Genomic DNA, 19,889 nt, shown 5'->3' with positions numbered 1-19,889 from the left:
GGATCCTCCTCACCTGGTGCCAGGCAGCAGACTTATTGCTTGACCTGGCTGATCTTCGTGAACCCCAACTTTACAAATGGGCTATTATCTCCACCAGGGCCCAGACTTTAGGGAGCAAAACCTATTTCCTCCGAGGGCACCCAGCCCTCTCGATGCTGGCAGACTTCCCCGCCTGGGAGTCATTAAGAACAACCCTCCAGTGATTTCCTTCTGTTGCTGTTTGTTTATCCTCCAGTCGCGTGTGAGTCAGCCAGATCATGACTTGGGGTGGTTTTGCTTGTGAAACCTTATATAACTCTAGGCCTATTGTCACGTTGGGCCGAGCAGTTAGACCATAGAGTGTTTTCTCATTGCACAACGTTGGCAGATCAATAGGGAGAAAACCTGAACAATGAGGTGACATTGGCTGGTCAGGAACCCGGCTTCGCGTCACCCAGGGAAGCAGCCCTGCATTTTCGCAGAGACAGCCTGGTGGCAAGAGAAGCCTGGATGTCCCTACTGTCACCACTGTGCAGGGTGACAGGGCCCGGGCTTCGGGAGGGGTGACAGCGGGGTGATGTTTCAGAGAGGAGAGCGAAGCAAGGAAAGAAGAACAATGACCACACTTCACACAGAAACCGACCACATTTTTTTTTACTGCGTTGTCTTCACCCTGGATTCCAACATGCTGGTCCAGAGCATGGCTGGCAAGACCTCTATGGATCCTCTGACTGGCTTTCCTTCCCCGCCATGTACATTACTGCTTTTGATCCCACTCCGTGACCCAAGTGCAGAGGCAGTTATCAAAGAACACTTTGGATGCAAACAGTGAGCGGCTTACAACACACGGATGGGGTGGGAGCGATGTCCACCACGAACGTGGAATCCACAGAAATGGCTGGAGAGGCAAGACGCCTCCTCAGTGGCTAATAGGATGATGGAGTTCAAAACCCACAACTGGTTTTTGTTTTCTTTCTGAATTCCTGGCATCTATTGAAACCAGTTGTTCCTACCCTTATTTCATATGTGTAATCACAAGTCTGACCTGATTTCCACCATGTTTGTTGGCATACATCTTTGAGTGGTGCGCCCTGAAGTTATTCATACTGATATAGGATGAAGCTTACAAATATCTGCATTGAAAGAGAAACTGGGGTGACTCTATATGAAGACAACGACCATCACATTGCACAGTACATCGTTGGTTAATCTTGGAATCATCAGGCATTATTAAAATGAGAGAGAATAGAAGCGAACACAAGTGCCACGAGAAAACAATCCTAACAACAGAACCAAACCCAATTTCTCTATTCATCATTGAAAAACCAAACCCAATTTCTCTAACACTTTTCATTAATTGTTATTTTAAGCTCCAGTAGCAGGATCGGATTTCTGCTGCCTCTGGGCAAATGAGTTATGATCTGATCTCAAGTTCCAAGGGAAATGCTCAAAGTTTTATTTTCCCCTAGTTGAATAAACAGTCCTATGTCTATTATCTCTTGTGTTAGAATAGTGTTGTCTTCACATAAGACTCAAATCATGGTATTAGTCATTCATTTCCTTGAACACAGACACCCTCATGCGTGCTGACAGGTTTATAAGGATGCGGTGGCAGCGCGGTTATGGGAGCTGCTAGATGACCGACCTTGATTTCTTGCAGTCCTGAGCGATGGAGCCCGGGTGTGTCTGGTTATTGTTCGCTTTCTCTCCCAGATGCTGGGCTTGTCTGGAAGATTAATACATTAACAAGAGCTGAAGGTCCAGGGTTGCACATCTTCAGACATGTTTATTAGCAGATGGCACACAGGATTCAAAGGTCACCACAAAAGTGACATTTTAAAGTGAAACAACAATATTTATGTTCAGATAGTCTACTGATGAGATCATGTGGAAATGGTTTTGATTAAATTAGCTTATAAATGGTTGCCAATCTATAGACAACTTAAAATGCCACGTCTGTTTACCAAATGTTTTCTTCTCACGCTCTCACCCTTTAAATATTAATGACCAAATGTTGTTTTTTTCTTGGTCAGCGTGGGGGGGCAGATAAGCTTTTTTTTAACTGTAAGATCTGTATGTTTGGTTTTGACTTCCTGGGTTATCTGGTTTTTTTTTTTTTTTTCATTCTAAAAATGTTATCTCCTGTGTGAATTCTGAAATCTCACCTGCTATTATTCCTGCTTTGAAAGAATTTGGATTCCACTATCATAAATACAATGGCTTGCAGTTTCTTTAGTATAAATTGGGTCTCTGGAGGCACCTAAAGTTCAGTCCCTTGGATCAAACGTTATGTTCAATATCATAAGAGAGGTATGAGCTGGATTTCAGAAATTCTTATTAAAGCTGCGATTTGGCCTCTGCAGCCCTCTGGAGCCACAGTTTTGTGAAAACGTGTGCTAGCGTTTCATATAACAATGTGAAAAACAAAATGCAGCCAACGGGAGGGAACCCTCCTCTCATCTTCTTTTTTTTCCCCTCTCTGTTGTGCCTACAACCTAGCAGGATTTTGAGGGAAATATTTTACCTCAGAAAATGGTTTAGTCAGAGGACGCTCAACAGTCTGAAATCAAAGTCATCTTTTGTAAGTTTTGCGGGTCTCTGTGGTCCATAAAACTCACAGAAATATTTCCAGCAAAGGCATTAAAATGCAGAAATAATGATCCATCAGTAGATTAAAACTTTCACAGACATATTTAGAGGCAACAAATATGAACATATATACTGGTTCTCTTTCATTTACATTGAATTGTGTTATGAATAATTTTGCAGGATATAGATATTATTGTCTTGAGTTTTTCACTTTATTATGATGTTGATCTTATTTTCCAGACAAGTTACAAAATTACAAATGTAAGAATACCACAGAAGATGTACTCACTTTTCAAGAGAACCTTTTTCAATATTCATTGCCCCTTCCATCGAATCCAGTCCTTGTTCAGAAAATTGTTTCAAGGCACTTAAAGCTGCCTAAAAATGAAAACAAACACACAAACAAGGAGATTCATTCACTGACTTTCATGTAATAAACAGGAATGCAATGGTAAAAAAAAGCTGTGATATATAGTAAAGGCTATCATTTTCATTCGTCTAAATAAATGCTTTTTTGTATCATTTAACAAAATTACATTTGAGAGGCTATACTATGATGGAGCAATGTACATCCTAGAAAGGTTTTATTTTTGTGTGTTTGGGGACAGAGGTGAAGAGAGGAACCTGCATAAACCATATGCCTTATCCATAATTTTGTAAGATGGCAACAAAGTTTTATCCGCAAACATAGAAACATGTCATAGAAGCCTATCTATCTTCGATAATGATTTTTGCATCATTTCTCCTTACATCCCTGAAACTACATGTTCTCTTCTTCCAGATGTGAAAGCATCAGATATTTTTTCCCAACTGTCCAAAGCTAGCATAAATGGACAGGTCAATTTTATAGACATTTAGCCCCAAGCAAGTCACAGAATGTGAGCGGCGAAAGGGACCAAAGACACTCTTGAATTCCAAGGGCATGGTATGATGATGGTATTCTGTATATAGAGAAAAAATCTGCCTCCATGGGGGCCCTGGGGAGGCCCGCCTGGCCACCGCAGAGCCTCCTGAGCTAGGGATATGCCCGGATGCGTGGGATGCCGAAGGGTGTTGACAGGCTGGTGGAGCCTCGCTGAATAGCTGGGAGGCACCAAAAAATGTGATGCTGATAAGATCTGCATAACTTGTTGACACTCTTGTGCACGGTCCAAACTGTTATTTCTTTGAATAAGAATTTGGTTCTTCTTCCCCTCCCCCACAGCCGACCCTTTTAAGCTCAATTTAGAAGGGCTTTGTTGAGTCTGAGATAGGTGTGAGTGGCCAGGCTTGTTTGTATCTTGGAGATCCTGCTGGGTCACACTTTGGTCATCTGTATCTTCTCAAAGGCCTTTGTAAAAGAGTTAACTCCTGCCACTGCTCAAACTTTTATCTGCCAGCAGCTCCTTTTGGGTAGTTAAGTGCATGATCTTTTCTGCACCTCTTTATGCATAATATATCCTTTTGGTTCGTATTTTTAAGTTAGTAAACTTCATTTTTTTTTTAGAGCAGTTTTAAGTTCATAGAAACATGAAGCAGGGAAATCCTCTTCCCTTCCCCCTCCCTCAACATCATTTCCCCTATTATTAACATCCAGCATTACAGAGGTACATTTATTACAACTGATGAAATACTGATATATTATCATTAAGTGCATAGTTTACAGTAGGGTTTGCTGTGTGTCGTACATTCTGTGAATTTTGACAAATGTACAATGTCATGCGCCCACCGTTACATCATAGAGAATAATTTCATTGTCCTAAAAATCCCCTGTGTTCCACATGTTCACCCCTCCTCCGTTTCCACACCCCCATCCCTGGCAACTCCTTTTTTTACAATCTTTATAGTTTTGTCTTTTTTGATGCCATTCAGCTGTAAGTGTACAGTATGTAGCATTTTCAGACTGGTTTCTTTCACTTAGCAATATGCATTTAAAGTTCCTCTATGTCTTTTCATGGCTTGTCAGCTCATCTCTTTTTATTGTTGAATATATTCTATTGTCTGGATATACCGCAGTTTGAGGGACATCTTGGTTACTTCAGGTTTTTGGTGATTATGAATAAAGCTGCTATCAACATCTGTGTGCAGACTTTTGTGTAATGTTTGTAACATTTTTTTAGCCCTTTTATTTTTAAAATATCAACTGCTATATTCAACCAAAAGGACTAATACATCCTTATCTTTTTCTTTAGGCTAATTCTTCCTTTCAAATCTCTAAGCTGATCTTCCCAGTTCAGCTGAATGCCCACTGATGCCTCCGCTCTGGCCTGGGAGAGCTGGGCAGGGGCAGGGTGAAGATGGGGAGGCTGTGCTGGGCTCTCTGTTTCATCACTGTCTGTCTAAACCCGGAGTCCTTTAGGGATGTCAGTATCCCAGCTCCACTACCCTTGATCTTGGTCTAGGCTCCTACTACACAGTAGCTGGCGTAGGTTACGGTGACACATAAGCACTAACCTGAACTGGGTAGGACCAGTATGGCCAGCTCATTGGGGTTACTATTATTGATTGAATTATGTCCGCCCTCAAATTCGTATGTCGTTCCAATCCCCTATACATAGAACATGGCCTTAGTTGGAAATAGGGTCTTTGCCGATATAATTAATTAAGATGAAGTCATACTGGATCATCCATCCCAGGTGGCACAGTGGTAAAGAATTCGCCTGCCAATACAGGAGACGCAGGAGACTCGGGTTTGATCCCTGGGTCAGGAAGATCCCCTAGAGTAGGAAATGGCAACCCGCTCCAGTTTCCTTGCCTCGAAAATTCCATGGACAGAGGAGTCTGGTGGGTTTCAGTCCGTGGGGTTGCAAAGAGTCAGCCACAACTGACCTCACACACACACATATTAGATTAAGGTGGGTCCCAATCCATTATGACAAATGTCCTTACAAAAAAGGGAAAATTCAAAAACAGAAACACACACAGGTAGAACACTGTGTGAAGAAGGCAGAGATTGAATCGATGCAACAGAAGCCAAGGAACACCAAAGGCTGCCGGGCAACCACCAGCAACTAGGAGAGAGGTATGGATCAGACTCCTCCCTCATGGCCCTCAAAAGGAACCAACCGTGCCTACACCTTGCTCTTGGACTCCTCATCTCCATAGCTGTGAGACAAGAAGTTAGTGTTGAATTTATTGTGGGTGGTCCTTTGTTACTGCAGCCCTAACAACAATTACAGGCACATCATCATTCCTCTATAAGGAAAGAACCTCTTTCTCCTCTCTTTGATATTTCCTTTATTGTCTTTTTATTATAAAAATAGTTTCTCATTACACAAAAATCATAATATGTAAGCAAGCAAAAGGAATGTGAAAATATTCAGTCTTAACATACCACTCCCAACTTGGTGCGTGTCTTTCCAATCCTCTTCTATCCCCTCCCCAAAGGTACAGACTGTAACCTGGATCACATCCTAACACTATTTTAGAACCTGCTCTTTTCATTGAATCATTAGTGATTTTCCATAGCAACAGAAACACTGCAGCAACATCATTCTGCAGGACGACACAGTATCTCACTGACTTTATGTGCCTTTCTGTATTTAACCAATCCCTATTGTTGGACACTGAGACCACATCCGATTTTTAAGCTGTTATTAACACTGCACCAGGACCTCCCTGGCAGTCCAGTGGTTAAGATTTTGAGCTCCCAATGCAGAGAGCATGGGTTCCATCCCTGGTCATCAAACTGAGATCCCACATGCAGTGCAGCATGACCCAAAAAACAAAAAACACTGCACCAAGCTTTCTAATACTAAATCATTGACTACTGTCCCAATAATTTCCTTGTTATAAAGTCCTATAAGTTGAATTTCTGGACCAAAATGCATGCACATTTTGAAAGATGTGAACTTCCCTCTGCCCTCAGAGAGGCTGTGTCCACACCAATGCTCTGAGGAGCACCTGTTTCTCTAGGTCCTTTTGGAATTACCTCTCAGAACAACTTGTGGATCATTGGAGCCAACCGGTTTTGTCATCTTATGGCCCCACTTTATTTTTCATTTGTCTATCCTAAGCATTTACCTTATTCACTAGACTTAACTTTGAGGGAAGTTTGGTTGCTTTAAAAAGTTAAATTCACCCTCAAAGGACTCAGATTTGGACATTTCTCCTCCTTGAAATAAAAAGTAATTCACACAGGAATTGGACTTTTATTAAATTCAGTGAGGTGACCTCTGTTGTCCTTTCAAGTCCTGAAATACTCAGGGGGCCTGGGCAACCTGCCCACGTGACTCTGCTGAGCATGGCCCTACGGGTGTGCACATCCTTGTGGGCTTGTCACATGATCCTGAGTGCTGAAGTCTCGCCCCCTGTGCACATGCACGGAGGGTGGCACCAGGCCTGCCACAGTATGTGAATTATTGGCAGGAATGCTGATTTTTATCAATTTCTTCCCAAATGGACATTATAGAACACCTTCCATAGTAGTCTGTCTTGAACTGTGGTTGGTGTTGCTGAATGAGACTCCTGAGCGTTCCAGGGCTTCTTGGTTCTGTTTTATTCCCAGCATAGCCAAAATGACCACCAGTACAAATTCTTAAAAAATTAAAAAAAAAAACCCACTTATGGACTAACTGTTCAGCCCATTTTTCAGTAGTTGCTTGGGGAATACAGGTTGTGTCAATACCAGAAATCTTATGTCTTGGTTCACAGAGTCCAGGACCCAATGAAACTTGTTCTCTTCCATCCAAAAAGAGATGCCCCTAAGAGATGACGGTGAAGTCTCAGGGAGCAGGTTGTGTGCTTTAGTTTTTGCAAAAGCTCCTGGATGATTTAATCAACATGACAGGAAGGTCCCCAAGTGCTGTCAAGATGACTGTCACTGCTCCAAGAACATCCTCCCAGCTGGAATGGCGGCGTACTCTTTCACTTGGTGCCATGAACGGATTTTCAGAATTCTTGTGTGGCTGCTTCCCTCCAAAGGTATGTTTAAAGGCTTCCAAGTAACATTCCTTTATCTGTCTGATGAGATAATCCAGCCCACATCTTATTGATAACCCTGAATACAATCACTTCTAAGTATGAGAAGACTTCTTTCTACTTTATCAAAGGCAATGAAGATACTTTATCTTCTCTGTAAACAGCAGTCATTTGATGAGCATCTCTGCCACAGTCATGAGACCAGGTCCCTTACCTGCATGACCTCAGGTGTTACCACAGCCCTGCAAGGTGGGCCCTTCCCATGAAGAATTCAACAACCTACTCAAGGTCACATGGCTAGTAAGTGGCAGAGCAGAGGTGTGAACCCGGCACACATTCTGGGTCACATCACGTTATTTTCTTCAGTCATAAAAACTGCTCACATTCAGCCTAGCCAATTTCAGCATTAACTCCTTCCAAAGTCTCTCTAGTCTAAACGTCTAAACAAGGTCCGTCTAGTCAAAGCTATGGTTTTTCCGGTAGTCATGTATGGATGTGAGAGTTGGACTATAAAGAAAGCTGAGCACCGAAGAATTGATGCATTTGAACTGTGATGTTGAAGAAGACTCTTGAGAGTCACTTGGACTGCAAGGAGATCCAATCAGTCAATCCTAAAGGAAATCAGTCCTGAATATTCACTGGAAGGACTGATGTGGAAGCTGAAGCTCCAATACTTTGGCTACCTGATGCGAAGAACTGACTCATTGGAAACGACCCAGATGCTGGCAAAGATTGAAGGAAGGAGGAGAAGGGGATGACAGAGGATGAGATGGTTGGATGGCTTCACAGACTCAATAGATGTGAGTCTGAGCAAGCTCTCGGGGTTGGTGATGGACAGGGAAGCCTGGCGTGCTGCAGACCATGGAGTTGCAAAGAGTCAGAAATGACTGAGCAACTGAACTGAACTGGATGGACCTAGAGACAGTCATAAAGTGAAGTAAGTCAGAAGGAGGAAACAAATCAATAATGCTTAGATGTGGAATCTAGAAAAATGATACAGATGAACTTATTTGCAAAGCAGAGAGACACAGATGTAGAAAACAAATATATGGATACCAAGGAGGGGAGAGGGTGGTGGGAGGAATTGGAAGATTGGAATTGACATATATACACTATTGATACTATTCCTGGGGATGTATTCCTGGGGATCTTCCTGACCCAGGGATCGAACTTGCACGCTAAGCCACCAGGGAAGTGGTAAAGCAATGGAATATTACACGGCCATAAAAAGAGTGGAACAATGCTATTTACAGCAACATGGATGGACCTAGAGATTATCATGGTCAGTGAGGTATCAGTGAGTGTACCATATGGTGTCACTTATATGTGGAATGTAAAAAAAAAAATGATATAAATGAACTTATTTACAAAATGGAAATAGACATATTAAACAAACATAAGTTTGTTGGTTACCAGGGTGGTGGTGGTCAGGGTGAGGGGAAGATAAATTAGGAGTTTGGGATTAGCATATACACACTGCTACACATAAAACGGGAAAACAATAAGGGTTTACTGTATAACACAGGCAGGGTTTCAGTTGTAAAGAATCTGCCTGCCTCTTTCCATGGAATTTTCCAGGCAAGAATACTGGAGCAGGTTGCCATTTTCTATTCCAGGGGATCTTCCCAACTAGGGATCAAACTCATGTCTCCTGTGTCTCCTGCATTGGCAGGCGGATTCTTTACCACTGAGCCACCAGGGAAGCCCTGGGATTATTTTTTTAAGGTCTATCCAAGGCAGTAGATGTAGCTTTGTTTGAAAGGAGAAATTTTCTTTAAGTGTTTTTAAAAAGTGGATGACATTTCCTTTTCTTAGTCCTGTCTTTCCAGCTCAACACTTGTATCCATTTGTGTGTGTGTGTGTGTGTGTGTGTGTGTGTGTGTGTTTCCCTTAGAGGAGGGCATCTGCATAGATACATAGAAATATTTTTGTCCCCAGAAGATTTTACAACTGTTTTGGGAACAAAGCCCCACAGGTTCTACAACAGATGTCACTACCACTTCATGTAGGGCTTGTTTTGTGCGTAGTTATAGCAATGCCAGAAACATAATGCCAATAAGATGCTTCCCATGCCGGTTTGTTGGTCTTGGTTCACACGTGTGTGTGTGTGTGTGTGTGTGTGTTCCACAGGATAGGGGTGAGCCTTTCCAGTCATTCCTAACTTTCCTCTGGTTGATGAGCAATTAAGCAAACTTGAAACCAGTGCCTACTCTTCCTGCTTTCTTCTGCGGGGATTAAATTGCTTGTAATGACAATGTAGCAGCATTAAATCATTCTTTGAGAGACAACAATGGTTCATTAGCAAAATGTGAATTTTAATTCATCCCCTCTTGACACGCAGCACTTTTAGGAGTCTTTGAACTGGATGCCCAAAAGATCCTTTTCTTCCTTTCTTTCTTTTTTTTTTTCCATTTCACACTTTTCCCACCGATTTCACATCCTAAACCCCAGAAACAGGCTGTTCCCATTAAAGTCAATGGTAACCATACAAGTCTGAATGTGGCCTTCATTTTGAAGTTAAGTGTTCAAGGTTTGTTTTGTTTTGCCTTTTCCCCCTTAAAGTGCTTGCTCATATGGAACTCTTCCTGGGAATAGATCTAACTGCTGGACTCATTTCAGAATGCACACAAATGGACCTATATGCAGCTCATTAAATCAGTCTCCTTTAATGAGAAAATCATAGGCTTCAAATTACAAACATCTTCAACTGCAGCTGAGGACTCCCCTCACTTTTTTTTTTTTTTAATGTGGATCATTTTTAAAGTCTCTACTTTATTTGTTACAATGTTGTTTCTGTTTTCTATTTTGGTTTTTTGGCTGCAAGATACATGGGATTTTAGCTTGCCAAGCAGGGATCGAACCCACACCCCCTACACTAAAATAAGTCTATCCATGGGATCGCCAGGGAAGTCCCAGGACTCCCCTCACTTCTCATCCCAATAATCTTTGAGATCAACTCTGTGAAATCACTTAAAAGACTGAAAAAACCAGAAGGTCTTTTCTCCGGTAGGTTTGAAGCCTTACTGCCCAAAGAATGTGAATTTTAATGTTTCTAAGTTATCATTTTCTTACTTTGAAAAGTCTGTAACAAAATGCCAAGTCTCTCTTTATGTAAAATAAGAGAAACCCCAAAGAGAACATCGTTATTTCTAAATTTTATCACACTATGATAGAGCCTCAGTCTGTATTACATTTCAGATGAATCAGTGGTTGGACTTAAGAAATAAAAGTAGGATTATATTGAGCTTTAAAATTAAAACAGTTGCTGCTCTGCTTTCTAACAATTTCACTATCGTCTCCACTTTCATTTGTGCTTACACAATCCTGTTGGTCCGGGTAATTTTCATAAAATTGGTATTTTATGGAAAAAAAAAAAGCTCTTACTGTTGTAACAAAGGGATGTTGGCTAAGGTGAAGACTACTCATTGTGGGGAAAAAAAAGAGGTGGGGGTGGTCAAAAGACATGCACATTTTAGACCATCTCCTAAGGCAAAGAATAGGAATTTTGGCTTGAGAATTTGGGGAATTAGTATAAAATGGGACACTTAAACTATAGACTTAGGCATCATCTTTATTTCAGTGATCAGGCTCTGACTGTTGGTTAATCCACGTAGCTGCCAGCCTTGACAATAATACAGAGTCGAATTTGAAAAAGGATTAGCTGTGCTAAGAGGAGTGTTTTCAGCACACTTAGAACGAGCTTGAGTGGCGCCCTCATCATGTCCTCGTTGTCCAATCACGCTGTGTCTGTTTTACCAATAGCATTCATTTTAAATTCGTGTGTTGTCTCTATTTTTGCTTCAACGAAAAGTCCCCTTTGTAATGGCGTTTATGGAAACATGTGTTGGGCACAAAGGCAAGCGTCCCTGAATGGTGGCAGCATCTATCTCTGAGCTTGGCAGGATAATCCTCCCAAAGGTGTCCATCCTACCCCCCAGAAGCTGAATATACTGCCTCACATGGTAAAAGTGATTTTGCAGATGAGACTGAGGTATGAACATTGAGATGGAGAGGTTATCCTGGATAATCCAAGTGGGTCCAATCTAATCACGTGTCAAGTCACTTCTTTGCGACCCTATGGACTGTAGCCCACCAGGCTCCTCTGTCCATGGGATTCTCCAGGCAAGAATACTGGAGGGGGTTGTCATGTGCTCCTCCAGAGGACCTTCCCGACCCAGGAATCGAATCCACGTCTCTTATGTCTCCTGCATTGGCAGGTGGGTTCTTTACCACTAGCACCACCCAGGCCCTAATTTAATCACACAAGTGCTTAAAATCACAGACCCTTTCCTGGCTTTGGTAAGAAAGAAAGATGTGGACAGGAAAATATGGTCAACGAAATGCAACGTTCTTAGTTTGAAGGTGGAGGAAGGGGGACGCAAACCAAGGAAAGTGGGTGGCCTCTAGAAACTAGAAAAGGCAAGGAGATACTAGAGCCTCAAAAAGGAACTGCAGATATCTTGATTTCAGCTCAGTGAGACATGAGGCTCCTGTCTGAGTTCTAAGAACTTGAAGAAAATATATTTGTGTTGTGCTGAGTCTATCCTAAAGGAAATCAGTCCTGAATATTCATTGGAAGGACTGATACTGAAGCTGAAACTCCAATACTTTGGCCACCTGATGCGAAGAACTAACTCATTTGAAAAGACCCTTATGCTGGGAACAATTGAAGGCAGGAGGAGAAGGGGATGACAGAGGATGAGATGGTTGAATGGCATCACCTACACGATTGACATGAGTTTGACATAAGATTGACATGGTAGGCTCCGGGAGTTGGTGATGGACAGGGAAGCCTGGCGTGCTGCAGTCCCTGGGGTCGCAGAGTCAGACATGACTGAGCGACTGAACTGAATTGAGTCACTAAGCCTGTTCGTTTTTTATAGCAGCAGGAGAAAATGAATACACTCCTCTGGTTGCCTGGACAAGGAAGTGAAAGGGCATGGCACTTGGAGTCTGTTGGGCCTAGATTCAAATGCCAGCTCCATGGGACTTCCCTGGTGGGCCAGTGGTTAAGACTCCATGCTTCCATTGCAGGGAGCATGGGTTCAGTCCCTTTCAGGGAACTAAGATTGCACATGCCTCGAAGCACGGCCAAAAAAAAGGAAGAAAATGCCAGCTCCACTGCAGACCAGCTGTGTGTCTTCATGCAAGCGACTATATCTCTCAGAGCCTTGTTTTCCATGTGCCATGATTAGACCTAAGCAAGCTAACAATAAACCCTTTCTATCATCTAAATACCTGGGTCATGTTAAAATTTCCCTGATAACTTCAATAATGTATTTTAAAGTTGGTTTTTGAATCTATATTCCAACTGTTCACCAGTTGTATTTGATTGACCTTTTAGGATCTAGGCATTCCATGGCAGCAGAATAATGCCTCCCAAAGATGTCTGAGTTCTTGTTCCAGAGACCTGTGAATAACAGTTTTCAAGGGATTTTGCAGACAGGATAAACTGAGGGCTTGGAGATGGGGAGATTAGTCTGGATTCTCTGGTGAGTTCAATCTAATCCAACACGCCCTCAAAATTAGAGAACCTGTCCCACCTCCTGTCAGAGAGAGACATAATGATGGAAGAGGGGTCGGAGGGCTGTGACATATTGGCTCTGACTATGGAGGAAGGGGCCAGGAAGCAGGGAATGCGGGAAGCTTACAGAAGCTGGAAAAAGCAAGGAAACACTCTCCCCCCTGAGCCTCCAGAGAGGAACACAGCCCTCCTGACTCTGGATTTCAGCCCTGTGAACCATGACTGACTTCTGACTACAGAAGTGTCAGATCATCCACCTGTGTTGTTTCACACCACCGTGCCTTTAACAGGGGGACTGAAGTCACACTGAGGTGTGAACTCTGCCGCCAGGTTCCTTCCCAGGACCAGGCTGGTGCTGGGCCTGACAAGAAGGCAGAGGGCCTGCCTGAGTCTCTCTGGCTTGGGGGTCTGAGAAGAGGGGTCAGCTGAGTGGCAGCCCTCCTCAGGCAAGAGCCAAAGGACTCTTCTCAAAGCAGACTTCACCCTAGGATCAGGTCACTAAGATCAAGTCACCTAAATCCTTCCAGGACCTCCCTCTGCCCTTGGGGCCCATGCAACCGCTCTCCCTTCACTCCTTCCATTCTGTGCTGGCCTCCTTTCTGTTTCCTGACTTTGACAAACTCCCCCCGGCCTCAGGCACTCACAATGGCCAGTCCCTCCAGCCACTCCCTCCTCAGGACCAGCTGCCTGTCAACAGTCAGATCTCAGACCAGGAAGGCCTGACCACCCCCAGCAAATCACACAACCATGTTCATTATCCTCATAACACTTGTCACAGCCTGTCATTATTTCCCAGAGGGAGGGGCCTCGTCTGTCTGATTCACAACTGGGTACCATCATTCAGTCAACAGAGTCAGTGGTGCTATGAGGTATCACCTTACACCTGTCAGAATGACCATTCATGAAAAAGCCTACAAATAACAAATGCTGGAGAAAGTGTGGAGAAAAGGAAACCTTCCTACACTGTTCGTGGAAATGTAAATTGATACAGCCACTATGGAAAACAGTATGGAGGTTCCTCAAAAAACTAAAAGAAGAATTACCATATGATCCATAAATTCTATTCCTGGGCATCTATCTGGACAAAACTACAATTCAAAAAGTTACTTGCACTCCAGTGTTCATAGCAGCACTATTTACAATAACCAAGACATGGAAACAACCTAAATGTTCATTGACAGATGAATGGATAAAGATGTGGTACTTATATATGACGGAATAGCACTCAGCCATAAAAGGAACAAAATAATGCCATTTTCAGCAACATGATTGCACTAGAGATTATCATGCTAAGTGAAGTAAGTCAGAAAGAGAAAGACAAATACCATATGGTATCATTCATATGTGGAATCTAAAATATGGCACAAATAAACCTATCTATGAAACAGAAATAGAATCAGAGATATATAGACAATAGATTGGTAGTTGCCAAGGGGGTCAGGGGTGGGAGAGGGTTGGATTGGAAGTTTGGGATTAGTAGATGTAAACTGATATATATAGGATGGATAAAAAAACAAGGTCCTATTGTATAGCGCAAGGAACTATATTCAACATCCTGTGATAAACCATAATGGAACAGAATATGAAAAAGAATGTAGATATGTGTATAACTGAATCACTTTGCTCTACAGCAGAAATAAATACAACATTGTAAATCAACTATTCGTCAATAAAAAATAAGTTAAAGGGACGTCCATGGTGGTCCAGTGACTAAGACTCCGTGCTTTCAATGCAAAGGACCCGGGTTTAATCCTGGTCAGAGAAAAAAATCCCACGCGCTACCACTGAAGATTCCACATGCCGCAATTAAGACCCAGCACAGTCAAGTAAATAAAGATAAATAAATATTAAAAAAAAAAAATAGAAAAGAAAACAGGGTCATTGAGAACGGGGAACCACACTGGGCATCAGGAAAACTCAGCTCCACATACAGGGTCCCTGTCTGTTCTCAGCATGTCTTCCAGCAGGAAGAAAAGCACACAGACCACACCAGGCCGACAGGTGATGCTGTCGAGACAGCACCTACAACAACAGCCCCGAGAAGGGCACCCGGGTCTGCCTCGAGAAGACGGTGTCGTGGAGAGGCCACATTTGCGGTGAGACGCAGGGTGAGAAGAACTCCTTCGGGGAGGCAAACGGTGGGCGGAGGGTGATACTGGCAGGGGAGGCTGCTTGCGCACAGGGGCTGGGAGGGAAGTAGGGCTTTGGGACACGATCAGAGTCCTGGGCGATATTCCAAGCTGTGGTATAGACCAGGGGGGCGCCGTGTCCTGGAAAAGCTGAGCCAAGCCCGAGGGGTGGAAGCCATAGGCAAAGGGATTTGGTCTCCAAACAGGAAGGAACCTTGTGTCCGCGGAGAGCAAGCTGGACCCTGAGGAAGGACTGGGTGGTACCCATCTCTGGAGCAGGTGGCTGTGAGGCCATTCGCGTCTCAGGCTCTCTGATGCTCTAAGTCAGGTGAAGAACGCCTCACAGCTGCAGAGTGAGGTGGTAGTTGGAAAGGTGATGGGTAGAGCTTTGTCACCTGTGATGATTGTGGTTTGCAGGGGAGCACTGAGTTTGGGCCTGAGCTTCACTATGGGTCCTGTGAGAAAGTGTCTTTCCTTTTTCCTTCCTCAATGTCCCAATTTAGAAGACAGAGTAGCCATACTATTATAGGGGTGAATTGATGGGTGTGTCCTGGGGCTGTCAGCCACACACTGTGCTGCATGGAAAATGTGCAACAACTGACCCTCATGGGGAAAAATCCCTAACTGGTACCACCTCCAGCTCCCTCCTCACTGCTGGGAAGCAGAGCAGCAATGTGGTTTTATTGACCTGCTCCACCAACTGGCAACCATAACAGGACTTTGGGCAAGTAAAACTCTCAACCCTTAAATGACATCTCATGTTCATGACACTCACTTTGCGCTAAGAACTTTCCATCCCTAACTCATTTATCTTCACGGTTGCGACAAGGAGCCTTGACTGTCATCTCCAATTTAAGAGGAGGATGCAGAGACAGAGATGAAGAAATTTACGCAAGATCAACAGGACTTGATCTTGATGGATCTGAAATCTGGACACAGATGGTTTGGCTCTGGAGCCACAATTCTTAACTATTATATTGTACCACCTGTCAATCCAGTGAGTGATAGGATGCACCATTTGTGCGCTCAAGAAATGGCCTGAGGGACTTCCCTGGTGGGCCAGTGGTTAGGACTCTGGGCTTCTACTGCAGAGGGCACGAGTTCAATCTCAGATTGGGGATCAAAGATCCCACACGCCTCTTGGTGCAGCCAAAAAATAATAAAAAATTATTTTTAAAAAATATGCCAGTAGGTCTTGTGTAAGAAGTGGAAGAAAGGAATGGCATGAGCCAGACCAAGAGCATGGAGCCCCGTGAGAGAGAGGGTCTGAGTGCAGGCTCTGAGGATATGGGCTGCCTCTTTGATCCAATCCCTTACTTCCTCTTATGCTCTTCTGAGCTATGGGCTTTGGGTGGGAATTGAGAACATATCTGGAAAGATAGATGTGAAATGTAAATGTTCTAGCTGCTCTTTAGAACAAAATCCCAATTTCTGACTTGGGCCCGACGCCCTCCATGACCTACATCTACAGCTCAGTCTCAGCAGCCTCATCACCACACTCTTCCAAATCCCAGAGCTCCAGCCACACCAGCCCCTCTGCTCTTTGTAGAGTACCTCGAGTTCAGTGCTGTCCCATGGACCTTCACATGCTTCTCCCTAGACCTGGGGCCCTTCTTTCTGGTCTCCACAGGGCCCTGTCCCTCATTTCAGCCAGTTTTCTGCTCAATTGTCATCCCTTGAGACCAGTGACCCTATAGGAGCAACACATCCCATGCTTAGCCTGGTGTTCTAGTGTCTTCTTACACTGCCTAATTTTTAGTGCTTACTGGCCCTAAAATTTTATGTATCTATTTAACCATTTCCTCGATTATTGCCCACATCCCCATTAGAATGTAAGTTCCGTGAGGGCAGAGATTTGTCTGTTTTGTTCATTGCTAAGTGCCCCACACCTAAAATAGACACTCATTTAATAAATACTTATTAGCTGAATAGGGCTTCCCTAGTAGCTCAGCAGGTAAAAAATCGCCTGCAATGCAGAAGATCCCATTTTGATTCCTGGGTTGGGAAGATCTGATGGAGAAGGGATAGGTTATCCACTCCAGTATTCTTGGTCTTCTCTTGTGGCTCAGCTGGTAAAGAATCCTCCTGCAATGCAAGAGACCTGAGTTTGATCCCTGGATTGGAAAGATCCCTTGGAGAAGGGAAGGGCTACCCTCACCAGTATTCTGGCCTGGAGAATTCCATGGACTGTGTAGTCCATGGGTTGCAAAGAGTCAGACGTGACTGAGTGGCTTTCACTTTATTAGTTGAATTAATGAATGACTGAATGAATGGCTGAAAACAGTGACCAAGTTCAAGAATATCTAGCTACCTCATATATACTGTAAAGTGAAAGTAAAAGTGTTAGTTGCTCAGTCACGCCCAACTCTTTGCAACCCCATGGACTGTAGCCCGCTAGGCTTCTCTGTCCATGGGATTTTCCAGGCAAGAATACTGGAGTGGGTTGCCATTTCATTCTCCAGGGTATCTTCCCAACCCAGGGATTGCTGTGGTCTCCTGCATTGCAGGCAGATTCTTTACCGTATGAGCTACCAGGGAAATCCTGTATATACAGTATAGTTTTATTAATTCTCAGAAGTTCCCTATGGAAATTAAGGAGTAGCTCACTTCCTCCACTGATTGAAATCCAGAAGTAAGCATTCATTTGATGTTTAAAGGCTGGTTATTCAGCTGAAGTAAGTAGCTCCTACATGTTGGTCTTTCAAATGAAGGAATTAAGTATCATGATAGATCCCCAAGGTGGGTGTTCTCATACATTGTGGACTTATTTTATGCCATTTACATTATTACAACATTGTAAGAAACTTTCTTGGAATTAATTTTAGGTTTTTTTTTTCTCTAGAAAGTCTTCGTTTTCTTAAGCTAAGAGAAATGTTGTCACCGTCAAGTTCAAGAAGTAAACTTCTATCTTCTTTCTCTAGGTGCCACTGAAAGAAGCACATAACTAACAATATCACACTTGGTTTGGTCATTTTTAGAAACTCCATTAAAAGTAATTGTTAAGGTTTATAATTAAATAGCCATCTCAAAGGAAAAAGTAGTATCCTGGTTTCTTAAAAACATCTTCATTAAGACAATATAATCAAACAAAGAGATTTATAAATAATTATGATCACAAATGGTCCCCTTTCCCTGCCTCCACACTCAAATGAGAAGTAATTTAGTATACCTTTGGGGGTGCAGTTTAGGTCTGCCAAATTCTTGTAAGTTGTTTCAAGCTAGTACTCTGAGGGTTGACATTCTAATATATCCAAACAGAGATTTTGTTTTGTTTTTTTTTTCCTAATTGTTTGGCTGCAGATAAATATGTAAGGTTATAAGTATAAAAATTTATGTGATGATCAGTGATGGAATCCTAATCCATCTTAAGCTGTCAGCATGACAACTGGCAGTTCCCAATGTGTATTAAGAGACAGAGAAATTTTTTTTTTTGCCCGAGGGTACATTCCCTTTCAAAAGCAGAATATTTTTCTTCTTTTGCTTTCTAAAGATATCATGTCAGACTCCATTCTTAATGGTTAATCTTTTAAGGAGGCAAGATAAATTGGAGAGAAAATATGTGATAGATTTATAAATTGGGGGAAAATATAACATGAGGCATTCCAAAACGCAGTTTCAAATCAAAACCTTAACATGGGCAAGGGACCTTATATCAACCAACAGCATTCTTTAGAAATGCCTGACATTCAGTTGGATAGAATTATATATTGAAATAGATTGTAGGCATATTGGGGATGTTTTTCCTCTAGCATCTGGTAGTATGAAAGGCCAGGAGGAAGAGTGGGTCCAGAATTTAAAAGCTGCCTTTTGGATAAATATGTGGAAAGGATAGGAATTAAGTTATCAAAAGGCTAGAAGAATTTACTGAAAGTGAGAAGGGTGCTAAAAGCAATAAGCTATTTGGAATTTGATAGCACTCAACTTTAGGGCTTTGCAGAACTAGTATTGTTAGCCAAATAAGGGTAAAGTGATCGTACAAAAGAGGACAATTCAGGAATGAGTCAAACATGAAAAGCAACCTGGCAATACCCTGATCTGTGAAAATAAGCAGTATTTATAGTATCTGAAAGTCTTCCCGGTGGCTCAGTGCTAAAGAATTCGCCTGCAGTGCTTGAGCTGCAGGAGATGCAGGAATGATCCCTGGGTGGGGAAGATCCCCTGGAGGAGGGCATGGCAACCCACTCCAGTATTCTTGCCTGGGCAACCCCATGGATGGAGGAGCCTGCTGGGCTACAGTCCATTGGGTCGTGAAGAGTCAGACACGACTGAAGAAACTGAGCATGCACACACATATAGTATCTGAGAGGCAACGGAATGAGCCCCAAGGGAACCTCCTCTATGAAGCTTCCTCTATATTTGGAAAAGAATAGTGACTGGTGACTTCTATGCCCTGTATCACTCAAAGTAAACTGCTGAACAGTCACCCCTAGAAACTCAATGCTTATGGAAAGACCTATTGCACATTGCTGGACAGTGGACCCTGATCAATCGAGGTCCTAGACCCCTTCCCTCTTGTGACTCCACCCTCCTCTAGGCTTGCATTATGGTCCTCTCCATTCAGCCAGTGGAAGAGAAAATAAAACGGAAGCTAGCACTTAGGAAGATTTTATGAAAGAGATCTCAAAGCCCTCGTGCTGCGGAACCCAGTGACATGACCATACCGAACTCCGTGACTCCACCCAACTCCAGGTTGGGTAACTAAGTCTGGCCGTGAGCTGAGGAAAAGAGGAAGCAGGTGTGGTGAGCAATTAGTCTCAATTAGTACTCAC

At 43.1% G+C, this 19,889-nt stretch overlaps 1 protein-coding gene across 39 annotated transcripts in view; it reads right to left on the bottom strand.

Moving 5' to 3' along the window:
- Positions 1–617: 617 nt before the first annotated feature.
- The window catches only part of STAU2 (staufen double-stranded RNA binding protein 2), a 333,314-nt gene continuing 314,042 nt past the window's right edge, over positions 618–19,889 (bottom strand). For all 39 annotated transcript variants that reach the window (XM_081501630.1, XM_081501611.1, XM_081501626.1 and 36 more), the window contains 2 exons: positions 2,858–2,946; positions 618–1,705 (listed from right to left, as the gene is read on the bottom strand). In XM_081501630.1, coding sequence (XP_081357756.1) covers positions 1,612–1,705; positions 2,858–2,946 — 183 coding nt within the window. In that variant the 3' untranslated portion in view covers positions 618–1,611. The remainder of the gene's footprint in view (positions 1,706–2,857; positions 2,947–19,889) is intronic.

The sequence above is a fragment of the Giraffa tippelskirchi genome, chromosome 6 (assembly GCF_054371585.1).
Source record: "Giraffa tippelskirchi isolate mGirTip1 chromosome 6, T2T-mGirTip1v1.2.pri, whole genome shotgun sequence".
NCBI classification, from domain to species: domain Eukaryota; kingdom Metazoa; phylum Chordata; class Mammalia; order Artiodactyla; family Giraffidae; genus Giraffa; species Giraffa tippelskirchi.
This window is presented reverse-complemented; position numbering and strand designations above follow the sequence as displayed.